Source organism: Rosa chinensis, chromosome 1, assembly GCF_002994745.2.
Source record: "Rosa chinensis cultivar Old Blush chromosome 1, RchiOBHm-V2, whole genome shotgun sequence".
NCBI classification, from domain to species: domain Eukaryota; kingdom Viridiplantae; phylum Streptophyta; class Magnoliopsida; order Rosales; family Rosaceae; genus Rosa; species Rosa chinensis.
The window spans coordinates 12,155,120-12,178,543 of record NC_037088.1 but is presented as its reverse complement, the minus strand read 5'-3'; the positions used below and the strand labels follow the sequence as shown (position 1 = coordinate 12,178,543).

Here is a 23,424-nt window from a genome sequence, read left to right as displayed (position 1 = left end):
ATTGGTATAGTACTTCTCAGCGATGAAACCTGAAAGGCCAAGGAATAATTCAATGGCATTTACAAATGCAAAAAATGGTTGAGGTGTAAAATATAGTCTAAACTTGTTGGTAATATCAATTCGGAAAAAGAATTCCTTTATCACAGGGGAGTTGGTACTGCTCTTGGCGGTGAAATTGTTCAACAATTTGAAATTCTTAGAATTCAAAACACCAAAAAACAGTTGTGGAGAGATTATTTGAGGAGGAGAAAGCCGAGAAATGTAGACATACCATATAAGTACCATCTTCATTGATGTTGAACTGGCACTAGAATGGTTTATTAAAACCTTTTGCTGTCTTATATAGAGGTGATATATCTAGCAACTAGTTGATGTCTTCAATAGCCTTGCTTTTCGTGAAAGAGTTACCAGACTTCGATTCCCTAGAGAAATTCTTGACAGTTAGTGAGGCTTGCATTAACATTGGAGCCACAATTGATGAAATATGTTGGAAATTTTGATTGTGTATTTCAAAATACTTTGTGTAACTCCCAATGCTTTGAAAAACTATTTACTATACATTTATGCTTAAACGTTACTACTTCATTATGTTCATAATATTATAGCATATTAAGGTTACTGGAGTTACGATATTCCAATAATTATCTTATTAAATTTGCATAATATCTCTAAGCCTTTTCATCTACTATATATACCTATCACTTCTTCGTCTTACACACACAATGAAATTCATTATCTTCTATAGTCCTCTCCGTAGCCATTTCTCTAGTGAGTTCATACATATTCTAGAGTGTTCCTTGTTCTTACTCTTCCATAATGCCAAAGGAAAAAAAATCAAGCATTTCTAGGATCCAAGTTTGCGAGTGTACGCTTACAAGGATTAACGGTTGTTGTACCCTGGAGGGTAGGGTGCCACAAACCTGCTACACCGAGACATTGTCTTTGAGGGGCGAAATCTACTCTTAAGGGCAGTGTTTACACGCCTCAACCACAAACTCTTTTTGAATGATCTGTCCTCCTGAAGCCTACAAATTCAATAGATAAGTGTTATTATTCTTGGTATTTTAGTCTATTATCACAATGAAATGATAATTGTTATTTGTTATTAATATATTGTATTTATGTGATTTTGTAGGAGATGAAATCTGGTGACGAAAATAGCATCCATCGACCAAATTTTCCAACAATCTTAAGAGTAGATATCGTTGGTGGATGTTTCCTTGTGGAAAGCTTGGATATAAAGATAAGTCTGATATTCATTTAGTTGTTGTGAGTATAACTCTTTCTCATTCAACAGATTGCCTTTCCGCTCTGAAATTTGAAAAGAATATACTGTGGAGTTAATATTATTATATCTTTAGATATATCTATGAATGAGTTTGTTCTTCTTGGTTTAGAATTATTAGTATGGCAGTTAGCTTCTTGCAGATTGCAAAATGTCCGTTGCATTTTAATCATGCATTAAGTTTCAATTTTATTTTATTTTGGCTTATGATTATAAAGTGTCTGCTTAGCCTTTCAATTAAGATCTCAATATGCCCAGATTGTTATTAATCTATTGCATTCATTCCTTTTCTTGAGGTCTTAGTTGTCTGTTGAAAAACAAAACAGTTTTACAGTTGTACAATTATTGCTTTGCTCAAGATAATTTTCTCTTTTAATACTACTTATTTTGTATGGTTATAGTTACATACTTGATCTTGTTATAATTTAACATCTTTTAATATATGTTATAATGGTAAAGTATATATTTTAATTGTTAATAGGTTTTCAGTTTGCATTTGAATATTGAACCTAGAATGTATATTTTTGAGTTAGTAATGCATGGTGTAATGATGATTTAAGTTGTGTGATACTATTACTTTTAGGTTAATTTACATTCGCTTCATTGTTCAATGCATTGTGTTTGTAACTTAAAACAAACAGTTTTGCATTTCTACTTTTCTATAGTAATAGCTGTATTAATATCGTTTTCTCATTTTCGTACTATTTATTTTACATCATTGCTATTAACCTTATGGTTTAGCAAGAGTTTTTAATTCTCTTTATTATATGATTTGAACCATAATTATTCTCTATGCATTAAAATACTTTTACCGTTATAACTCGAAAAGTTGTTCCTTTGTTGTTGCCTTCGGATTAGGTCCCTTCAAAGTATTTTTCTTCAAGGAGGAAAAAAAAAAATTTGAATGTTGCCTTTGGATTATTGTTTCTTCAGAAATAATAAAGTCTCTTAAGATTGTTGGAAATTTGGTTGATGGATGTTACTTGAGTCACCATATATTATTGTCATAAATTCTCCTACAAAATCACACGAATACAACATATATTAGTAACAAATAATAATCATAATATTATTGTCATAATAGATAAAATAACAAGGATTATAGAACTTATCTCTTCAATTTATAGGCTTCTAAAGGAAATATTACTCGAAAAGAGTTTTAGGTTGAGGCGTGTGAACACTGCCCTTAAGAGTAGATTTCACCCCTCGGAGACAATGTCTCTGTGTAGCAGGTTTGTGGCGCCCTACCCTCCAGGGTACAACAACCTCGATCCTTGTAGGTGTACACTCACAATACTCGGATCGTATCGAACAGCTTGAAACTTTCTTTTGGTGGAATAGATAAATTAAAGGAAACACATGAATACTTTGAGCTCGGAAAGGAAACAAAGGAGATTGAATTTCTTGTTGTATATTTTTATTTGGAAAGCTAGGGATCATATATATAGTAGGCCTCTCAATATTTCCAGTGCCTCTTGATTAAGATGATGCCTCGATTGCCTGAAAAATAAACGTGTTATCATGAATAATGCATTGAGAAACTATTTGTCAGTTTTATATTGACGGTTGACTTTGGTAATTTGATGCCTCAGAATATTATTATGTCCCTCCGGTTGATGCCTTCGGAAAAATGTTGCCTTAAAATTTGGTTACAAATTATAAGGGTTGCTGGATATTTAAATGGTAATGAACACGGTTGCCTATCCGGAAAATGCTCGATATTTAAATGGTAATGAACATGGTTGCCTTGAGAATTTGGTCACCGAGAAAATAGTTGCCTGATTCTATATTGTTGGTGCTTCCGAACAGTGGTGGATCCAGGATTTTTTCTCAGGTAAGGCAAGATTCAAATTAAGTTAGTAAGATATTAAAAAAAAAATGAAAAAATAATGTTTATCAATACTAATTCAAGTCACTTGAAAATGCTAACTCCATAAAAAATTAAAAAATTAAAAAACTACATTACAAGTTTTCAATCAACGAGACGGTAATTGTCCACAGCGCGATCTCATATTTTGAAAACGCTGCATTATAGCATCATTACCAATGCTATTGAATATATCTTTCTCAATGTAAACAAGCAAACTATCATTCATCCATTGATCTCCCATTCTATTACGAAGTGGATTCTTCACAATGTTCATAGTTGAGAATACTCTTCCACTGAAGCTGTTGCAACCGGTAGAACTAAAGCCAAAGTTAGAAGCTTGTAGACTGATGCATGTGTTTTGTGCTTTCCTGTCTCCACCAATTTTTTAGCAAGACTACCAATTCCTTTCAATTGAGAAAATTCATTGTTGGATCGCATTTCATTAAGATAAATATCAAGCTTGTCTTCAAGTGATAAGACATCTCTTTCAGAAAAATCTCTTGGATAGAATTTGGCAAGACGGAGTAACTTTTGCTTATCAAAAGAGGAGAATAAATTATCTAGACTTAAACTTGCAACACAAACAAGAAGCTCAGAGTTTACCTCATTAAAACGGTCATTCAAGTCTGAAAATTGTCTATCAATCACAATATAAAAGACCTCCACTCGATAATGATGAAGGTTTGTTATTTTTTCAGCTCTCCGTTGGGATTTCCCTTGAGCAACAAAGACATCATCCATATTGGGAATCTTGATACCATGCTTGCCACAAAAAGAATAAACCTTGTCAAGAAAAGTTTCCCATTCACATTCGTCTTCCCTCATTGTTTGTAGTTGCTGCTTGCATGCCTTGACTAAATCCATAGCATTGACAATATCTTGATCATTCTTTTGTAATGCTTGTGATAAATCATTCGTGACTCCTAACACTTGTCTCATTAAAAACAGACAAAATATGAAGTCAAACGATTGCACTTGTGCTAACAAAAGATTACCTTCCCCTCTCTGATCAGGATATGTTCCATCTTCAATAATCATTTCAATCACCTTAATTGTGGAAGAAAACATAGAAATAATACTCAGTAAGGTGCCGTAATGTGAACGCCAACGTGTATCACCAGGACGTTTGAGAGTAGTTTCTTGATTCAACCCTTTTCCACTTAGAAGTTCATCATTGTGAAGAGCTTCCATAACTTCATTCTGTTGTTGCTCTCGAAGAAGATCACGACGTTTACATGATGCTCCAACAATGTTAACCACTCTTGTCACTAAGAAAAAAAAGGAAGCAACTGGAACATAATTTTGAGCTAAAGCAACAAGGGCAAGTTGAAGTTGATGTGCAAAACAATGAACATAAAATGCACAATCATTTTCTTTCAAGATAAGTGCCTTAAGACCATTGAACTCACCTTGCATATTACTAGCCCCATCATAGCCCTGTCCTCGAAGATTTGATATGCTCAACCCATTTCTGGAGAATAACTCGTCTATTGCAAGTTTTAAGGACCGTGCATCAGTGCTTTTAACATGTTGGATGCCAACAAACCTTTCAATTACCTGGCCTTTATCGTCTACATAGCGAAGAACAACTGCCATCTGCTCTTTTACTGAATGATCTCGTGCTTCATCAACCAAAATAGAGAATGGTGCATCACCCATATCAAACATGATTGCATTAAGAGTTTCAACTGCAGCTGCATTTATAATATCTTTCTGTATAACAGGTGATGTTAACTGTAGATTTCTAGGAGCATTTTCAAAGGCAACAGCCTTCACACTGTCATTATGTTCAGCAAGAAATTCTAGAAGTTCAAGAAAGTTTCCTCTGTTGTTAGAGGATTCAGATTCATCATGACCACGAAAAGAAAGACCTTGCCGCAACAAGAAACAAACACAATCAATTGAAGCATTCAAGAGAGTGTAATAGTTATGCTTAGAGGATTCCAATTGACGACTAATAACTGACTCAAGATGTTGTTTCTGATTCATTAGAGCTTGGCAATTTAGCAAAGCTTGGTTGTGAACACTACCCAAACCTCCAACATGATCTTGAAGTCCTTTTTTATTCTTCCAATTAGAGAAGCCTTTGCAGGTAAATTATCACCGCCTCCTTGGTCACCATGATGTAGTTTAAAGAGATAACAACAGAGACAAAACACAGCATCATTTTCTATGCTATACTCTAACCATTCAGGATGTTCATCAAACCAAGAAGGGACAAAACGTCGTTTTGTTCCACTTATTAATGTTTGGGGAAACTCATGGTTTCGAGGCTGACAAGGACCCTTGAGCAAATAACGATGTCGAACTTCATCACGAATATTTGGATCATAATCCAAGATACGCTTTCGACTTGCAGGGTCTGAAGGAAGATTATCCAAAATTGCTTCAAGTTCATCTTTCTTTGAGCTTTCACTATCAACATTGTTCTTCGTAGAAGATGAAGTCTCCTCTGGTCTCGATACTTTTTTAAAATATCTCTTCATAACTGTTATCATTGAATTTTACGCATAAAAGATATTGCCATAAAATAATAAAATGCATACAAATGGATAAACTAATTCTAATTTGATGAAGTTCACTAGTTCAATAACATAAATGGATTGTGTTAAAGTTCAGTAGCATAATTTGATGAAATCCAATAGCATAAATATGGTCAGTAGCTATGTAAATGTAATTATAGGAATCAAAGCATCATCAATTCATCATCAAAGGATTCAAAGCATAATGGGTCAAGCTGTCAATGTGAAGTACGTAATAAGCCCTGGACTTTGAGACATTGAAAAGTTTCAAAGCATCATCATCATTCATCAAACGTCATGATCCAAAAAAAAAAAAAAGAAGAAAAAAACTTACAGCTTACTTGATTGTCAATAGATCAATTACAATATTCAATTCTTCAATTGTCAAACAAATCTAAAGAATAGGGCTAAAGAGAGATATGGAAGCCCTCCAAAATTGGGAATTTGAGACTTGGGGCAGAGTGGCAGACAAATCGACGTCAGTTCCAAGTGCTATTTGAACTGTGCGTTAGGTTTTTTTTTTTTTTTCTCTTATTTGGTTTTAAAACGACGTCGTTTTGGCTTATCATTAATATTAAATGAAAATCTCAAAGAAAAAAAAGAATGCCGCGCTGTAGACGTCTTCTTCCCCAAATTCTTCTAGTTTTTGCCCTTTTCTGCCATTTTTCCATGGCTTGCCTACAACCAACCTATATAAATCCAAGGTAAACAAAAAAATCTCAGCCTAGGCAAGTGCCTAAGCTCGCCTATATGTGAATCCGCCCCTGCTTCCGGATATAATGCAGAGACAACAAGTCTCTAAATATGGTTCCCTAGCTAGCCATATTTGCTTAGATGATTGGCTCCATATGTTTCCTTAAGGTTTTGGGTTGCCTTTTGAATTTTAGTTGCCTTTTGGTCAATGTTACTTCAAAACAAATAAATATATGCGGTTTTTATTCATTGACTCCTCGATATTGTCCCTTACGCTGATGCCTGAAAAAAACTATCACATTAATTGCTGCGTTCGGTTTGCTTTGAGAAAATGGACATTCGATGTACCTCCATGATCAAATTTAATTTTGATCAAGAATAAAGAGACACTTGATGTCTCTAAATGTGGGTGTGACTAAAGTATCCGAAGTCACGAAATCGGTAAATACTGTTGCCTATTAAATTCCCAAGTCCTTGACATGTGAATATTCATTGCCTAAATATATATGGCTTGATATAATCTTGCCTATATAAGCCTGAGGTCAATTCAGACAAACTCAAAAAATGTGGGGGTCAAGGAAAGACAAGAAAAAATGGGCTCTTATATCTAAGTGAGATTGGATAACTAAAAATCCAATGAAGATTACTTATTGTTGAGATTATTCAACAAGCGGTGTAGGTCAGAGTTAATTTTGGCCAATACTCTGACAAAACCACTAGGCTAAAGGCCGAAGCTGGTGGTTAATACATCGAGGGGGATGAGATTATGCCTATAACAAAGGTCAACAGTGATGGTAACCCAACCTATGTGAATGGCGATCCTAGGAAGTAGGTTCATATGGGTAATAACAAGTCACTTGCTGATCAGTGACACACTATCAAATTAAACTTTGAGTCCATCCCTATGATGCATAGATAATGCTTTAACTGGAACGTACAAGGATAAACTTTGTTCTTAATAAATACCATAGCCCTTAAACATGGGTGGTGTGTTTGATTCCAGTACACACTTGATGGACTTACTTATATGAGTGTGGAAGTGGGGCCGCTTCCTATGAAACTTGGGCAAGTCTTCTAGAGCACTCATGAATATCTAGGTAGGGGTGCATGGCTTATTCGTACCCACCCGCGGAAAATGCTTGATTTCGAGAGTTCAGTGTGGATGGTAGTTCTCTGATTCATATTAAGAAATTTTGGTTCATAGAAAATTTAATTTTCGCCAAATTTCTATGGATCACAATTATTTATCCTATGGCTGGTTCATAGTCCAAAAGACACCAGTTCAGAAGCATTGGATTCTCATTTTCCTTTGGCACTCTATAATTTCCTTTCAGTTAGCAGCTTCCGTATTTTGAAATATGTGGGGGATTGTTGGAAATTTTGATTGTGTATTTCAAAATACTTTGTGTAACTCCCAATACTTTGAAAAACTATTTACTATACATTTATGCTTAAACGTTACTACTTCATTATGTTCATAATATTATAGCATATTAAGGTTACGGGAGTTACGATATTCCAATAATTATCTTATTAAATTTTCATAATATCTCTAAGCCTTTTCATCTACTATCTATATCTATCACTTCTTCGTCTTACACACACAATGAAATTCATTATCTTCTATAGTCCTCTCCATAGCCATTTCTCTAGTGAGTTCATACATATTCTAGAGTGTTCCTTGTTTTTACTCTTCCATAATGTCAAAGGAAAAAAATCAAGCATTTCTAGGATCCAAGTTTGCGAGTGTACGCTTACAAGGATTAACGGTTGTTGTACCCTGGAGGGTAGGGTGCCACAAACCTGCTACACCGAGACATTGTCTCCGAGGGGCGAAATCTACTCTTAAGGGCAGTGTTTACATGCCTACAAATCCAATAGATAAGTGTTATGATTCTTGGTATTTTAGTATATTATCACAATGAAATGATAATTGTTATTTGTTATTAATATATTGTATTTATGTGATTTTGTAGGAGATGAAATCTGGTGACGAAAATAGCATCCATCGACCAAATTTTCCGAGAAAATAATCATCATCTAAAGAGAGAAAGCTAGTGAAGGGATGAGAGGTTGAGGAAAACACACAAGCAGAGAGAGTAATGGGATGTAAAGATATTCCGTGGAAAATGATGAACTTGGTTGATTTTGCTAGTAACTTGGAAGGGCTGTAGAGTTCAACGAGTATGGAAATTAGGGCTAGGCAAGGGTCGGACTCGAGTAAATTGCTGCAGGAACCGATCTCGAGCCTTAATTTTTGGGCTGGTCTTAAAATGACTCATTGCAGTTTCTAAGCCCAACTAGATTCCGGACCGAAATTTTTCGAGCCAAATATTTATTTCTGACCAGCCCGAGAGTTTTGCAGCAAATAATCTCAGTTCTGTTCCAGCTTCAATTCAACTAAGTTAGAGTTTTGGACTATGGTCGCACTGAGAGACTATCAGAGTTTTGGACTGAGTTGGAGTGTCGGACAGGTGCAGTGGCCTCGGAGAATTGGGTTTCGATTCACTGATTAGAGAGAATGAGAGATTGAGAACCTGAGTTTGGGATTTAAGGATTTTGTGAGAGATTGAGGATTGGGTTAAGAGAGAGGTGATTAGGAATTTAGAGTTTTTACTTGGAGATGAACTCATGACAATCATTTTTGGGTTGAGAGTTTTTTTCTCGAAGAAGGTTGAGAGGAGAGGCCAGGGTTCGTATTTGATCGAACAACTAAAATCGAGTAATTGATCTTGTTTTCCTTTTATAATTGGGTTTGTAATCACCTATGCTAAATCTATCATAAGCTTTTAGATGACGAATTATATGTAGACACATGGTAAAAACAAGACTTCGGTCCTTTTCTAATTTTTTATTCACGACGGCAGACCAGACCTGGCCGATATATAAACGATTTTAGTACAAAACTCAAAATTTTGTTAAAAAGACTAGACCGATCGGGCCGGTTTCTGGGTGTTTGGGCTTTTCTGCCCAGCCCTTTAGAAATTGTGCAAGATGTCTTCTTTTTGTGCCGAAGCTTAAAAAGGAGGCATCGTATCAAATACCTTTGTCTCATCTTTACCTACACACTCAACGACTGATGACCTCTCTGCCAATTTCAGCCAAAATGACTTCCAATACAAAATTATTCCTTCTTTCATATATAGTTTTCTAGTTTGTTTGATGAACAATTTCTTATTGAAAGTCATGTTGGGCCAAAACAAGCAGAGCAATTAATTAGGATACACACTTACCTCTCATCTCACATTTTCGGCTTCTCTGAGCTGTTTCACCAAATCTTCTAGATGAAAATGGACAGACCACGTACAACAGTATTTTTAAGGGTGAAGCAGAAGGAAAAATCAAGATATTCAAGATGGTTATCAATGGTGCTACAAACAATTGGATTCTTGGAGATGAAGATCAAGCATCGGTACAGATGTCATTGTTATTGTAATTAAAAAGATGATAACTCAAAAGAAGTATATTATGTATTCAAAGAAATTTGCTCTCTTGTAGATTTGCAGACCTTAGCACAAAAGTAGAAATTGTTGACAAATGTGCTGGATAAAATACCAAATGAAGGAACCAGAAAACCCGATGGTAGTGTACTACTGATCACATTTATATCACTATTTTCTCACCTTATGTTCTCTCTCAGAATTACACCTAGTCAGTTTTATTATGGAGTCTAATTTGGGTCCAGATACAGACATACGGTTAACTAAACGGACTGGAATGAGTTTATAAGGGTGGAGACAGAAAGGGTATTCAAGATGGCTACCAAATTAGTTGCCTGAAAAAAAAAAAAAAAAAAATGGTGGTGCAAACAAGCTACAAGTCTACAACTATCATGACGATTGGATTTGTAGACTGATTTTCCTCATTATCCTTGTTATTGTAACTAAAGAGATCATAATCATTAAAAAAAGCATGTAATGGACCACAATACAACCATAGAAGAAAAGATATCACTGTGCTATTCTTATTCTTAAAAAACCATAACACAAAAAGAGAAACAAGGAATCAGTGTGCTATGCGATAATACGTACTATACACATTTTTTCGATCACTTGAATTTATCAGAAGGATTAATACATTAAAGTACTCTAATTATGTTCTGCCTAATCATTCAAGAGAGAACATCGTGCACAGTTGGATGTGCTTTAAACATAGCTCCAGTCCAATGGAACAGCTTTAGGCATGCTGAGTCGTTTAATTACCTTTTGGTCATAAACTCATATCAACCTCCATCTCACTGACTCTCTTAACTCTCTAAACATAAAATCAATGATCCCAACATCAAGCCAACCACACGTTGGGCAAGTAGAACACATAATTTCCAGTGTCTAGATTGATAAATATATAATAGCAACTTATCTCAAGCGTATGTTGAAGAATTTGTTCTCTGATGAATGGCCTTTCTTTATAAGAAAGCAGTAAACTTGCAAAGACATCCTCCTGGTGCTTCCTGACTGAAGCAAAACACAAGTTAAAAACCCCTTCCTGACTAATAAATAGGATTTCTTCCTGATATAAATGAGATTTTCTGAGAGTTCTAGCCATTCCATCTAAGACTTTTCAGGTTTGAGGATTAACCATTTGTTACTGTAAATCTGGTTTTTCTTTAATCTGAATTCTTTTTTACCCTGATCTTACTGTCCAAGTTAAATCTTGTCTTAGGCTCTACCTATTTTTGCAACTTGTTTGAGTCAGATGACAACATCAATGGATGCCAAAGAAAGGATAAAAAGGGTAACTAGCATGAATGAGAGTTTAGGCTATGAAAGTATGAAGACGGCTGAAGTAGCCTCAGGAACACAGTGAAGATGAAATCATATGTAGCTTGTATTTATGCAGAATTGAGACACTATGATATATCACATCTTAGAGATACTAATAAAACAAACATATAGATAAAGTAACAAGGCACATCACCAATTTACTTGACAGGCTAAAAAAACAAAATCACAGTTAATGTTAGCTGACAAACCTTACATCTATCTGGCATCACCAATTTTCAATTGGGAGAAAATTTTGTTTTCTGTTGTGTCCAAGTCGCTGTCCCTCGTATCATCTCCATTTGTTGTCGAACCAAGTGAAGGAAAACGCTGAACAATTGGCAAACTGAATGCTGCTGATGAAGCAGCAATGGTGGTGCTGTCCTCATGAGCCTCTTTAAGCTTTGTTGTTTTCTGAAGCTGTAATGCATATTCCAAATCCCACAGCACATCGGCCATTGTTGGCCTATCAGAAGCATCATCTTGCAAACACTTCTCAGCCGTCTCACCAAAAGTTCTTAGTGAGCTAGGATCAATCTGATTTTTCAATGAAGAATCAACAATCTGTTCAAGCAACCCTTTTTTCTTGCAAAGCATTCCCCATTCAGCCAAGTTCATTTGCTCTCTTGGAAGCGTTGGATCAATAGCAGGTCTTCCACATAACACCTCAAGAAGAACTACACCAAATGAGTAAACATCAGATTTTTCTGTCAATTGTTCAGACATCATGTACTCAGGATCAAGGTAACCAAAAGTGCCTTTAACATTAGTGCTGACATGCGTTTCATCGAGAGCTCCAGATCTCGAAAGGCCAAAGTCAGCAACTTTGGCAACATGGTTTTCATCAAGCAATATGTTGCTGGACTTGACATCTCGGTGAATGATTCCCCTAGCTGCACCTGTGTGGAGATAATGAAGACCCCTTGCTGCTCCAGTACAAATTTCAAGTCTTTGATTCCACGACAAGCGAGGCACGTCTGAATCATACAAATGATCTCTCAACGTCCCTTTTTCCATGAACTCATACACTAGTATCATTTCAGACCTTTCATTACAATAACCAATTAAGGAGACAAGATGGCGGTGGCGGATTTTCGATAACACTATGATTTCTGTTTTGAATTCTAGGAGGCCTTGGCCTGATCCTGACCCATGCTCATCTCGCTTATAAGCTCGCTTCACAGCCACTTTTGTGCCATTCAAAAGAGTGCCTCTATAAACATTCCCAAAGCCACCCTTACCTATCACCAACTTTGTGTCAAAGTTGTTTGTTGCAGACTGAATTTCATTGAAAGATATCTTCAACCCAAGATAATCTAGATTGAGAGCGGAGCTGTGAGAACTCCCTCCTCCATTTGCAGGCATTGGTGACCAAACTGAAGTCTCCACATGCTTTTCTGCCTTTCTGTGTCTGAAACCAAACACAAATCCAACTGTTAAAACGCAGATGAGTGACAGGCCTCCAAGAACTGAACCAACTACAGGAGCCACAACATTCTTCTTGGACTCTTTCACATTGGGAATTGGAGCTAATCCCTCCACTATCTCCAATATTTCCAGACCATTTAGAAATGCATTTTGTTCAGAAGCACCATTGTTAGGTCTTATGCTAATATTAAAGAGTTCAGACTCACTGTAATTCACCACAAAGTCATAGAAGAAGGGAACAGCCGAATATTGAGAAATGATGCCGATCTCCTTGCGGAAGTTGCCATTTGCATACAAGTTAAATATAATGTTACCAGGCTGACCAACAATATCACAGAAGTGAGCCCGGACAATGTGTCTAGCTTTACTACTCACACTAAAAAGCCATGTTATGTTACTAGTGACATTCGTCATCTCTCTAGCAGTCTGGTAAACTAAAAGTGGGGCTACAGACGCATTAGATGCAACCAAACCATCAATTTTTCCGTAGCGATCTAAATTGAGTGTACTTTGAGGAGTGGCTTTCTTTGCAGAGTTTTGATCAGAGATATGACTATCATCTGTTTCCCATTTTCTCCCTATTGTGTCATTTACTGGTGAGCCTCCAACGTTGAGTCTGTAAATTGTATGTAAAGGGAGATTACTGGTATAGTTCTCAGGGATGAAATCTACAGGGGAAAGGAATAATTCTATGGCATTTACAAATGCAAAAGATGATGGTTGAGGAGTAAAATATAGTCTAAATGAGTCGGTGATATCAATTCGGAGAAAGAATTCCTTTATCACAGGGGAGTAGGTAGTGTTCTTGGCGGTGAAATTGTTCAACAGTGTGAAATTCTTAGAATCCAAAACACCAAAAACAGCCGTGGAGAGATTATTTGAGGAGGAGGAGGAGGAGAAAGCTGAGAAATGTAAGCGTACCAGATAAGTACCATCTTCAGTGATGCTGAACTGGTAGTAGAATGGTTTATTGAAACTTCTTGCTGTCTTATATAGAGGTGATATATCTGGCAACTGGTTGATGTCTTTGACAGCCTTGCTTTTGGAGAAAGAGTAACCTGCAGACTTCGATTCCCCAGAGAAATTCTGGCCAGAAGTGAGGCTCACATTTTCATGTGAACCACAGTTGATGAAATAATCATCAGCTAAAGAGAGAAAGTGAAAGGATGAGAGGTTGAGGAGAAAAACAAGCAGAGAGAGTAATGGGATACGAAGATGCCCCATGGCAAATGATGAACTAGGGTGAATTTGCCAATACCTAGAACTTTAGAAGGACGATGGAGTTCAATGAGCATGTAAATTGTGCAAGACAGAAACTAAGCACACGAAATGTCTGCGAAACTTAGAAAATTGAAATATCAACCATACAAATTTGGAAAATTCCAAGCCAGAAAAACGTAAATTTATTCATATATCCCTAATACATTTCATCCACTGGCAGATAAGACAGAGGACATTTTGGGAGTTCTTCTCAGATTGGCGAAAAAAATTGAAAAGTCTTCTCTTTTTAGACTTGCTGTCTTTTGGCATTTGGATGAGAATAACAGTAACATCAATTAATGGTCCCAGAAAGAGCTCTATTTTTTTTTTTTTAATTGAACAAAGAAAAAGAACACTATGAGATTGGTCTAGTTGACTTCAATTTTCAGCGCCTAAAACTATTGAATAATAAACAAGAACTAAACCAGGCTTGTGGATGAAAATATCAGCCTGTACTAATGGCAAACCAACAGAACAGTACGTAGCGTGTAAATTAAATCAATTTATATTGTCAAAACTTAATTGGGAAAACACCTGACTACTGAAATAAGATTTTGAATGACTATCACCTTAATTAGAACCAAGCAATGACAACTATCTACTGAAGTTTCAAGACATTAAGCTTTGTTCCATAGCTTAAGAAGTAGGAATTAAGACAGTTTCAGCCAAAATGAGTTCCCAAAACGAAATCGTTCGTTCTTTCATATATCATATATAGTATCCTAGTTTGTATGATGAAAAATTTCTTACTGATAGTCATGTTGGGCCAAAACTAGCAGATTAATTAAAACAGTGAGATTGGCTTTTTCCAACTGGTTAGGAACCATGGATACGTGAAAATACTTGATGGAACAATATAGCAATATATTTGATAGGACTGCTTGACAGAAAATAATTTTATCAAGAAGTACACAGGAATTGCTAACACAGTGTAAACCTCACCTTTGAGGAAACTTCACTGCGTAGCTTTTGACGTAGCCAACACGAAAAATTCAATCCACTATGAAACAATGAAGTTTACAGTATACAAGTAGTGATGTTCATAACAATCACTTTCAAATAGCCAATTGCTAACTTGTTTTACAACTGTTCTAACTTCTAACTCAATCAATACAACATGTAACCAAGTCAATCTTCATTCTTCCTTGCACTTGATCATCTCACAGATCTTGAGAATGAATTATAAAAATAATAACATATGCAAGAGAAAACATGAAACAAGCAATCAGAGTTTTCTGTAACTGTTTTGAATAAACTTATGCAGCACAATGAAGAACAATTTTATTGCGCAAAAACTCTACTCAATAAAATTGGTTCGAAACCTTTTATAGGGGAGCAAGACTCCCCCTCAATCAAAACTCTTTTCATATCAAAATCAGATAAACAAGGAAAGTCTTTTAAAACTGATTTCGATAGACATTCAATATTTTTCAAATCCATTCTTTATTCGATATGCATATCAGAAGCCTTTTAATGCAGATAATCATCTTAAAGCGATATGCATATCGATTTCAAAATCATATTAAGGATATGAAATGAATACCATCCTTAGACTCAAGATCAGTGAGACGATTCTCCTTGATTTCTTCTGCATGTTCCGATTTTGCAATCTTCTTGTTGTTATCTTGAATCACTGGAAAGGCAGGATAATTATTCTCCCAAATCCTTGCACATTCTGCTCTCCTAATGTCCTTAGGAAAGTCATGTGTTGAATAGGGATAGTCCAATGTACTTACAATACATACAAATCTCTCTTCTAACATTTTCGGCTTCTCTGAGCTTTCACCAAGTCTTCTCGATGAAAATAGACAGACTGCAACATGGTGTCTGAGGGTGGATAAAGATGGGATAATCAAGAGATTTAAGATGGCTATGAATGGTGCAGCAGACGAGATTGGATTGTTGGAGATGGGTAAAGATTATATTGTAATCAAGGAGATGATAACTAAAAAAGTAAAAAGTATGTAATGTATCACAACAATTACTGGGAAATCTAGGAATAAGCTAATTAAGGCATCGAAGCAACTACTAGAAATCTGGGAAAGAAGAATGATTCATGCCCGGTAAATGGTAATTCGAATCTGAACTAAGAAACTTTTTTGAGGTTTTCAGATGAAGACGAAGACAAGACGCACATGCGACTCCACACGATGGGAATCAGGAGTAACTGTCCGACTCTGAGAGAAGAGATGCTATGTCGTTGTTTTGGTTGGACAAGTAAGTAGGATTGAAAATTTCTAAGTATAAGAAAAGAGAAAATAAGCTTAGTGAAATTGAGCTAGTATCAACGAAGAGAGAGAATGTCTTCCTTCTCTATAGAAAAGCTCTACCACTTTCTCAGTTTCACTAAGCTAAAGATTCCAGCAACAGTTTTGAACAGTAACTCACTCAACTCTATGTGACTAGAGGGAAAGGCTTCAACAAAAAGGTCAAGCCCTTCTTCTTTTACAAGAAGGGAGCAATCGCCTCTGCGCTTTGGCCCTACTCCTCGGAGTTCATGAGCCTACAAAAGAGGAAGATTCTTGACTTTTTGTTTATTTCTAGTTACACTTTCCTGGTTACTATTGAGTCTTCAGCTTAGTCACCTGCCCTCCTTTGAATATTTTTTTGGAAGTTTTCCCTTGTTCCCTTGTGGTCTCCCAGAAGAACCTTATCCCTTGAGGTCTCTTCTGATATACTTTGAGGAGTCTATTTCCCCCTTCGTGGTTAGTTTCAAGAGCTTCTGTCTCTTTACATACAATGGCTTCTGCCTCACACAGTAAAGAGGATATTCCTTTTCATGATGAAGATATCATCGAGGCTATGTCCATCAACTTTGAACAAAGTGTTGACTTTGTGGATCTGGAGTATGGTATTAACCTACTAGGCTTTCTAATTGCTGATGAAGAGTCGGGCTTGGGTGGTATCAAGGCAGCTCTCATGGGTATCTGGAAAACTCTTGGTCAGATCCGAATCATTAGGGTCAAGAGGAACGTTTATACCCTCACTGTGGGCTCAGAGAAAATGGCAAAGAAGTTAATCAATGACAGCCCCTGGAATGTTAAAGGCTACTACTTCTCAATCAGACACTGGCCTTTACGCCACTCAATAGAGGAAATTGACCCTCATCGTGCTACTTACTAGATACAAGCTCATGGTATCCCAAGAGACTAGATAACAGCTACAAATGGAAGGAAGCTAGGCAATATATTAGGGTCTGTTATAGAAGTGGAAGACCCTTTGGCTGCAGGCAATAGGGGGTTCCTGAGCCTCAGAGTGGATTTCGACACTAGCAAACCGCTGGCAACCTTCTGTCAACTACCTAAGGATCACTCCCATACTACCAAGATCTGGCTCAAGTATGAAAACTTAAAGTGCTTTTGCTTTAAGTGTGGAAGGTTAGGCCATCTAATTACCGCTTGCAGATATCAGGTAAATCCTATATTCTTGAAACTTGGGGTTGTGTATGATAACTCCCTAGTGGCTGAGCCTCTACAGAAGCCTGTTTTCACTCAAGTTCACTTCCCACTGGAATTTCCCTATGCTCCGACGACCGGAATATTCCGTCAAAGCATAAAGGAAATTTCAAACAAATTCAAATACATGGGAGACTAGATAGATGTGACAGGTACTAACAGAGATGGTGATGACGCCAGCACTGATCTCTGCTCACAAAACGATGGTGATGTTCCTGCAAGGTCACAATCAACAAACTGTAATCTCTCTTTGTCCTCAACTGGGGTACAGAAGACAAATACTCAGAAAAGGTGGGTGGACATGTAGGATCCTGACACACATGGGTCTCTGTTCCGCAATGGGAGTGTCACTGTTAGCTATAAATGGGCTTAACCTAAAGCCCAACACTTGGGATGACCCAGAATGTATTCCACCATGGGCTTTTAAAAAGAAGGAGGATTTTTTTAAGGCCAACCTATGTTCCCTGCTCCTGGTTATGTGGAAGTTGATTTGGAGCCGCGTGCTACCAAACCTATCAGTAGCACTTTGCAGATTGTTGAGTTGAATCAAAGTGACCGGCTGACTCCTCCAAATTCCCCCTTGGAACCTCCAAAAAAAAGATTGGTGAGTATCCCTGTTGCTCACCGACTTACCCGAAGAGTAAAAAAACAAAAGTGATTCTTAGTCCTGAGCTCAAACTACTAAATGCTAGAAACAGAGGGAGAGGGAGAGGAAGGAGAAGGGGAAGGGGAAGGGGAACAAGGGAGAGTGAGAAAAGGAAACTTGAAGAGATAGATGAGCAAGTGGAGACTGAGATTAAGGGGAGTAAAAGGGCAAGCAAAATAGGCAAAGGTTCTAGGGGTGGTAAAGGTGGAAGGGGTAGAGGAGCTCCCTCTTATAGTAAGGGCCAAGCTGCAGATACTTGTGATGGTTCTATGCTTAGTGGGATTTCCACGATGGAACAAGAATTTGTGCCTACTCCAAACGAAGGTATGGAGGATTTAACCCACCTCTAAGGCTGTGGCAGCTGGCCGAAACTAGCTGCAAGTCTCAATGATATCTCTAGCTTGGAACTGTCAAGGCTTGGGGAAGTCGTTGACAGTCCAAACACTGAGGGAACTCACCCACTCCCACAATCCAAACTTTGTTTTTTTATCTGAAACGTTTTGGTTTTAGTAAAGGCTACACTGTTGAACCTATTGGCACTGCTGGTGGGCTCACTCTATGGTGGAAACCTGACTACATAGTTGATGTCATTGACTACTCCACGCATTTTATTGATACTGTTATCTCAAAAACTGGTGAGAATACCAGCTGTAGGATTACATGGATGTATGGTCCTCCCTATGGAGCTAAGAAGGAGATCTTTTGGTACTCCTGGAATAATCGTAACTGGAATGATGGTACACCATGGCTGGTCATTGGTGATTTAAATCAGATTATGGGTCAGCATGAAAAACTTGGAGGTGCTCCTTTGGGGCCAACTCGAAGAGCCTACTTGAGAAACTTCCAAAACACTAACAAACTCCTAGATATTGGGTTCAAGGGTCAAAGCTACACTTGGGCAAGGAAGGAGGATGGCATTATCATTCTACAAGAAAGACTTGATCGCTGTTTTGTGGATGAGAATTGGCTCACCTCTTGGCCAGATTCTTCTCTCTCCTATCTAACTCGGATTGGGTCTGACCACAACCCAATCCTGTTGGAATCAAACCCAGCACTCTGCAAGCCCAAACCATCTTTCAAGTTTGAGGCTCTTTGGGTAGATGACAAGGACTGTAAACCTATCATTGAGAACTGTTGGAAAAAGACCGGCTATGGTCCTAATGTCTCATTGTGGTCCTCTAACTTAAATAGATGCAGGCTGAGACTGAATAAGTGGAGCAGAGACATATTTCCAAAGTGCACAAAAAATGAGATAAAAATTTTCCTCATCGAACTCAATGATCTGCAACTATCTGCCCCTTTTACCAGTAGTGAGGAACAGCTGGTACTTACTACAAAGTTGAACTCCCTGTGGAGCATGGAAGAGAAATATTGGCACCAACGTTCTAGGATCAGTTGGCTACAAGTTGGTGATTCTAACACCAGATTCTTCCACCTCACAACTATTCACAGAAGGCAGAAAAATCGGATTTTGAGAATCCATAATGATGACAATTTTTGGGTCTTAGGTGAAAAAAAATATCAGAAAGGAGTTTGAGTTGCAGTTTAAAGACTTTCCAAGGACAGGGTCACCGATTTTGGGGTGATGCGCTTGTGGGTGTTAATCAGTTGTTTACTACAGAAATGAATGATAGTCTTTTGGTCTCTTTCTCTTTGAAGGAAGTAAAGGCTGCTGCCCTGAGATTCCCTAGCCCTGATGGTTTTCCGGGCCTTTTCTATCACAGATTCTAGAGTATTGTGAATGAAGTTGTTTGGGAGACTACAAAGGAATTTGGAGACAATCAAATCAGTTTGGAGGCTCTTAACAGAACCCACATATAGCTTATACCTAAGATCCCAACTCCTGAGAAGACCACTCACTTTAGGTCCATTAGCCTTTGTAATAACTCTTACAAGATCCTTTCGAAGCTATTGGCAAACTGGCTAAAGGCTATACTCCCTAATCTTATTTCCACAAACCAAAATGCCTTTGTTCCGGATCGCCAGATACAAAACAACTTAATGCTTGCACATGAGACATATCACTATCTTCGGCTGAAACGTGAAGGCGGCAATCATGAGTTTGGTCCAAAGCTTGATATGAATAAGGCCTATGATAGGGTTGAGTGGGATTTCCTAGAGGCAGCTCTACTAAATTGGCTTCTCAAGGCATTGGGTAAATCAGGTTATGGTTTATGTTACCTCTATATCCTTCTCAATTGTGTTGAATGGAAGCCCAAGTTCCTTTTTCAAGCCTACTAGGGGTCTCAGACAGGGAGATCCCATGTCTCCTTATCTTTTCCTCATTTTTAGTGAGGTCTTCTCCCTAAGATTGACTAAGGGTGTTTCTGATGGTCTAATTAAAGGTGTGAAACTCTGCAGAGGCAGCCCTTCTGTCTGTCATCTGTTTTTTGCAGATGATTCTCTATTTTTTATGAAAGCTACCCTGCACAACTGTCTACAACTTAACTCTTTATTTAAAGAGTATTGCTCAGCTTCGGGACAGTTGATAAACTTTGAGAAATCAAGTCAGTTCTTCTCCCCAAATACACCTATACAGATGCGTAGGCTCATATGTGAGTTGCTGGGTATCGAATGTGTTGACAACCTTAGAAAATACCTTGGGCTCCCAACAATTTGGGGAAAGTCAAAAAAAGAAGCCCTTAGCTATATAAAGGAGAGAATTGGCAGGAAAATTGAAGGGTGGAAACAAGGCATTTTATCGATGGCTGACAGAGAAGTACTAATCAAATCAATAGCTACTGCTATCCCTTCTTATCCTATGACCTGTTTTAAATTTCCAACATCTATTTGCAATGAAATCAATTCTATGCTTGGGAATTTCTGGTGGGGTTTATCGGAGAAGGGAAACAAGATTCATTGGAAGAGTTGGGAGTCTCTGGGGCTAGCAAAAGAATCAGGAGGCTTGGGCTTTAGAGACCTACATGATTTCAACATGGCTCTGCTAGCAAAACAATGTTGGAGAATTATCCAAGGCCCTTACTCACTTTGAGCAAGAGTTCTGAAAGCTATATTTTCCCAACTGTGATTTTAAGGATGATGTGAAAGGGCACAAGGCATCTTGGGGATGGTCTAGCCTAATTGAAGAAAAAGACATTATTTTCAGGGATAAACTTGGCAGGTTATGAATGGCAGATCAATAAACTTATGGAGGGATAACTGGCTCCCCCCTCCTTATTGTGGGCTTCTAATCCCTAATGTTGATGGTACTATGAACCCATCTGCTCGGGTGGATTCTTTAATTGATTAGGATACTCATTCTTGGTCTTTAAGCCCTATTATGCACCTGCTGCAGCCTAGGATGGTCAATGTGATCCGAGCTATTCCACTTGCAGATGGTACAAGCTGTGACAGACTAGTCTGGCCGTGGAACAGGAATGGAGAGTACACTGTGAAATCTGGATATCATTGGTACCATTCCAAGCAACTCATATCAAATCCTAGTTCTCAACACACCTCTCACTTTGTGGAGAAGCGCTGCTGGAAGATGATTTGGAAATTAGACACACTTCCAAAAGTTAAGAACTTTCTTTGGAGAGCCTTATCAGGTGCTATCCCTACCCTGTTTAACCTATACAAAAGAAGAATTATTGTGTCTCCAGTGTGTCCTATTTGTGGTGTTTTTAAGGAAACAATAGAGCATGTCATTCTTTTGTGTCCAAGGGTGGATCTAATTTGGTTTGGGTCACCCCTGGGGCTTAGAATTGACAAACAAAGCATAACAACACTGGATGACTGGTTTTTAAATATTAGCAGTATACAAACTTAGGCTGTGGATAGGAAAAGATTTCTTACATTGATGAGCTTCCTCTGCTAGAACGTTTGGAAATCCAGATGTGATATGATCTATCAAAGCAAGTATTCTCCTCCACAAGTTGTCATCAGCAACAGCACCTCTATGGTAAATGAATATTAGGAGGCAAATCACTGGTGTCCGATCATCTAGCCTCCACACCACAGTGCCCCATTGCCTGGCATCCTCCTCCTCTTGGGTTCTCAAAATTAATTATGATGCAGCCTGAATTGATCCTTCAAGTCTTAGTGGCATTGGAGCGATTCTAAGGGATCACCAAAGTTCTGTTGTGGGAGGTTTTTATGGTTCGGATACCTGTGCATCTGTGCTAGTTGCAGAAGCAAAAGCAATTTTAGAAGGGATCAACATTGCAATTGGAAATAACCTCACAAAGGTGATTGTTGAATCTGACGCTTTGGAGGTTATTGAAGACCTAAATTCTAAGAATAAGAGTCGAAATTGGTTACTCTTCCCTGTGATTGAAGATATTAGGAACAGAAGCAAAGTTTTTTTGGAGATTAAATGGGAATGGATTCCCCGAGAAGCGAACTCCGTTGCACATACCGCAACATCGCTTGCCAAAGGGAAGGTGGGTCTTTATAGACGGGCAAATGTGCCACCACCTTCTTTGATCCATGTGCTGAAGAATGATGGGCTTCCATGCCCTCCCTTTGCTCCAGTTTAGTTTCTGGGTTTTCTTTTTCCAGTTTTTTTGTGATTAGGTTCTCTCTCCTTTCCCTTGTTTAATCTGAACGAGGTGGAGATGTGCTTCCTTTCTTTCTTTCTTGTAAGGATTTGGGCCTTTTCAGGCTTTATAGGTTTTCCCCGGTCAGTAATGGAATTATCCAGTTCGCCAAAAAAAAATTCTAAGTATGACGTGACATGGCCTTCCCATATCGGAAAGATAGATTAGGAAAGTAATGTTTATATAGGATTACACAACTCAGATTATTGCCCAACCCATTTGGGCCGAATATTTGCTGCTACGATGGGTCATTGTCTTGCTTTAGCCTCTGCGACCCAAGTTGAAGTTAAGCCCTTTTCACTTACAAGGCCCACCAAAAAAAGCAGAAGAGAAAAAGGCCCACCAAAAGAAAAGGACAAAGAGCCCAGGAAAAAAAAAAAGAGAGGTCCTAAAAAAGAAAAGAAAAGAGGCCAAAGAAGGAAAAAAAAAAAAAGTAAAGAGGCCAAAGAGGAAAAAAAAAAAAGCACAAAAAGAGCACGAGGCTTAACATACATAATTAGGGCTTGAGTTTCCTAGGATAATGTAAGACAATGACCCATTGCTGCTTTGCAAAGTGAATATTCTAGCAATTTTTTTTTTTACTTAATTTTAACTTTTTTACGGAAGGCGAGAAATTCACACTCCTCATTTTATTGTTTTATTTATTTTTTTTTATTTTTAAATTTTAGTTAAAATTCTTATAAAATAATAAAACTTAAGTCACTAAGGATAAAATTTACGTTACTAAAAAATGAAACAGGAGAGTGTAAATCTCACTTTTTTTTTTAATTATAATATAAATTTATTTTGTCATTCAGACTTTGCCACCAAAACATAATAAAGTTGAGTTCGGCTTGCTTCCCTTTTGACTCTGTGTTCCCTTATTACAGTCAAAGCCTTCATAGTGTTTTTGAGGTAGAGATCGGTGCTAAGAAATGAAATACTGGGTAGTTTACAAGTTGAGGTTTCTAATAAAGTTCAAGGATGC

At 37.6% G+C, this 23,424-nt stretch overlaps 2 protein-coding genes across 4 annotated transcripts; both read right to left on the bottom strand.

The window, feature by feature from the left end:
* Positions 1-3,425: 3,425 nt before the first annotated feature.
* On the bottom strand, positions 3,426-5,641 carry LOC112201159 (zinc finger MYM-type protein 1-like). The gene is made up of 3 exons (XM_024342181.1): positions 5,192-5,641; positions 4,966-5,087; positions 3,426-4,902 (listed from the first exon to the last, which is right to left on the bottom strand). Exons 1-3 carry the CDS (start codon positions 5,639-5,641, stop codon positions 3,426-3,428), a joined length of 2,049 nt encoding a protein of 682 aa, XP_024197949.1.
* Positions 5,642-10,308: 4,667 nt separating this feature from the next.
* Positions 10,309-13,873, bottom strand: LOC112173391 (probable receptor-like protein kinase At2g23200). 3 transcript variants are annotated; one of them, XM_024311022.2, is made up of 3 exons: positions 13,480-13,621; positions 11,343-13,174; positions 10,309-10,824 (listed from the first exon to the last, which is right to left on the bottom strand). In XM_024311022.2, exon 2 carries the CDS (start codon positions 12,970-12,972, stop codon positions 11,350-11,352), a length of 1,623 nt encoding a protein of 540 aa, XP_024166790.1. In that variant the 5' UTR covers positions 12,973-13,174; positions 13,480-13,621; the 3' UTR covers positions 10,309-10,824; positions 11,343-11,349. The 3 variants fall into 3 exon arrangements, with proteins under 3 accessions (XP_024166790.1, XP_024166776.1, XP_024166782.1); XM_024311008.2 differs by having other exon boundaries at positions 11,343-13,873; XM_024311014.2 differs by having other exon boundaries at positions 11,348-13,873.
* Between the last annotated feature and the right edge of the window lie 9,551 nt (positions 13,874-23,424).

Coding starts and splice junctions, on each gene's coding strand:
- LOC112173391 (XM_024311008.2), bottom strand. CDS start 13,782: ATGGGGCATCTTCGTATCCCATTACTCTCTCTGCTTGTTTTTCTCCTC.
- LOC112201159 (XM_024342181.1), bottom strand. CDS start 5,641: ATGAAGAGATATTTTAAAAAAGTATCGAGACCAGAGGAGACTTCATCT. Junction 5,088..5,191: donor ACTTCAAGATCATGTTGGAG/GTTTGGGTAGTG, acceptor GAATCCTCTAAG/CATAACTATTACACTCTCTT. Junction 4,903..4,965: donor AACAGAGGAAACTTTCTTGA/ACTTCTAGAATT, acceptor TGAAAATGCTCC/TAGAAATCTACAGTTAACAT.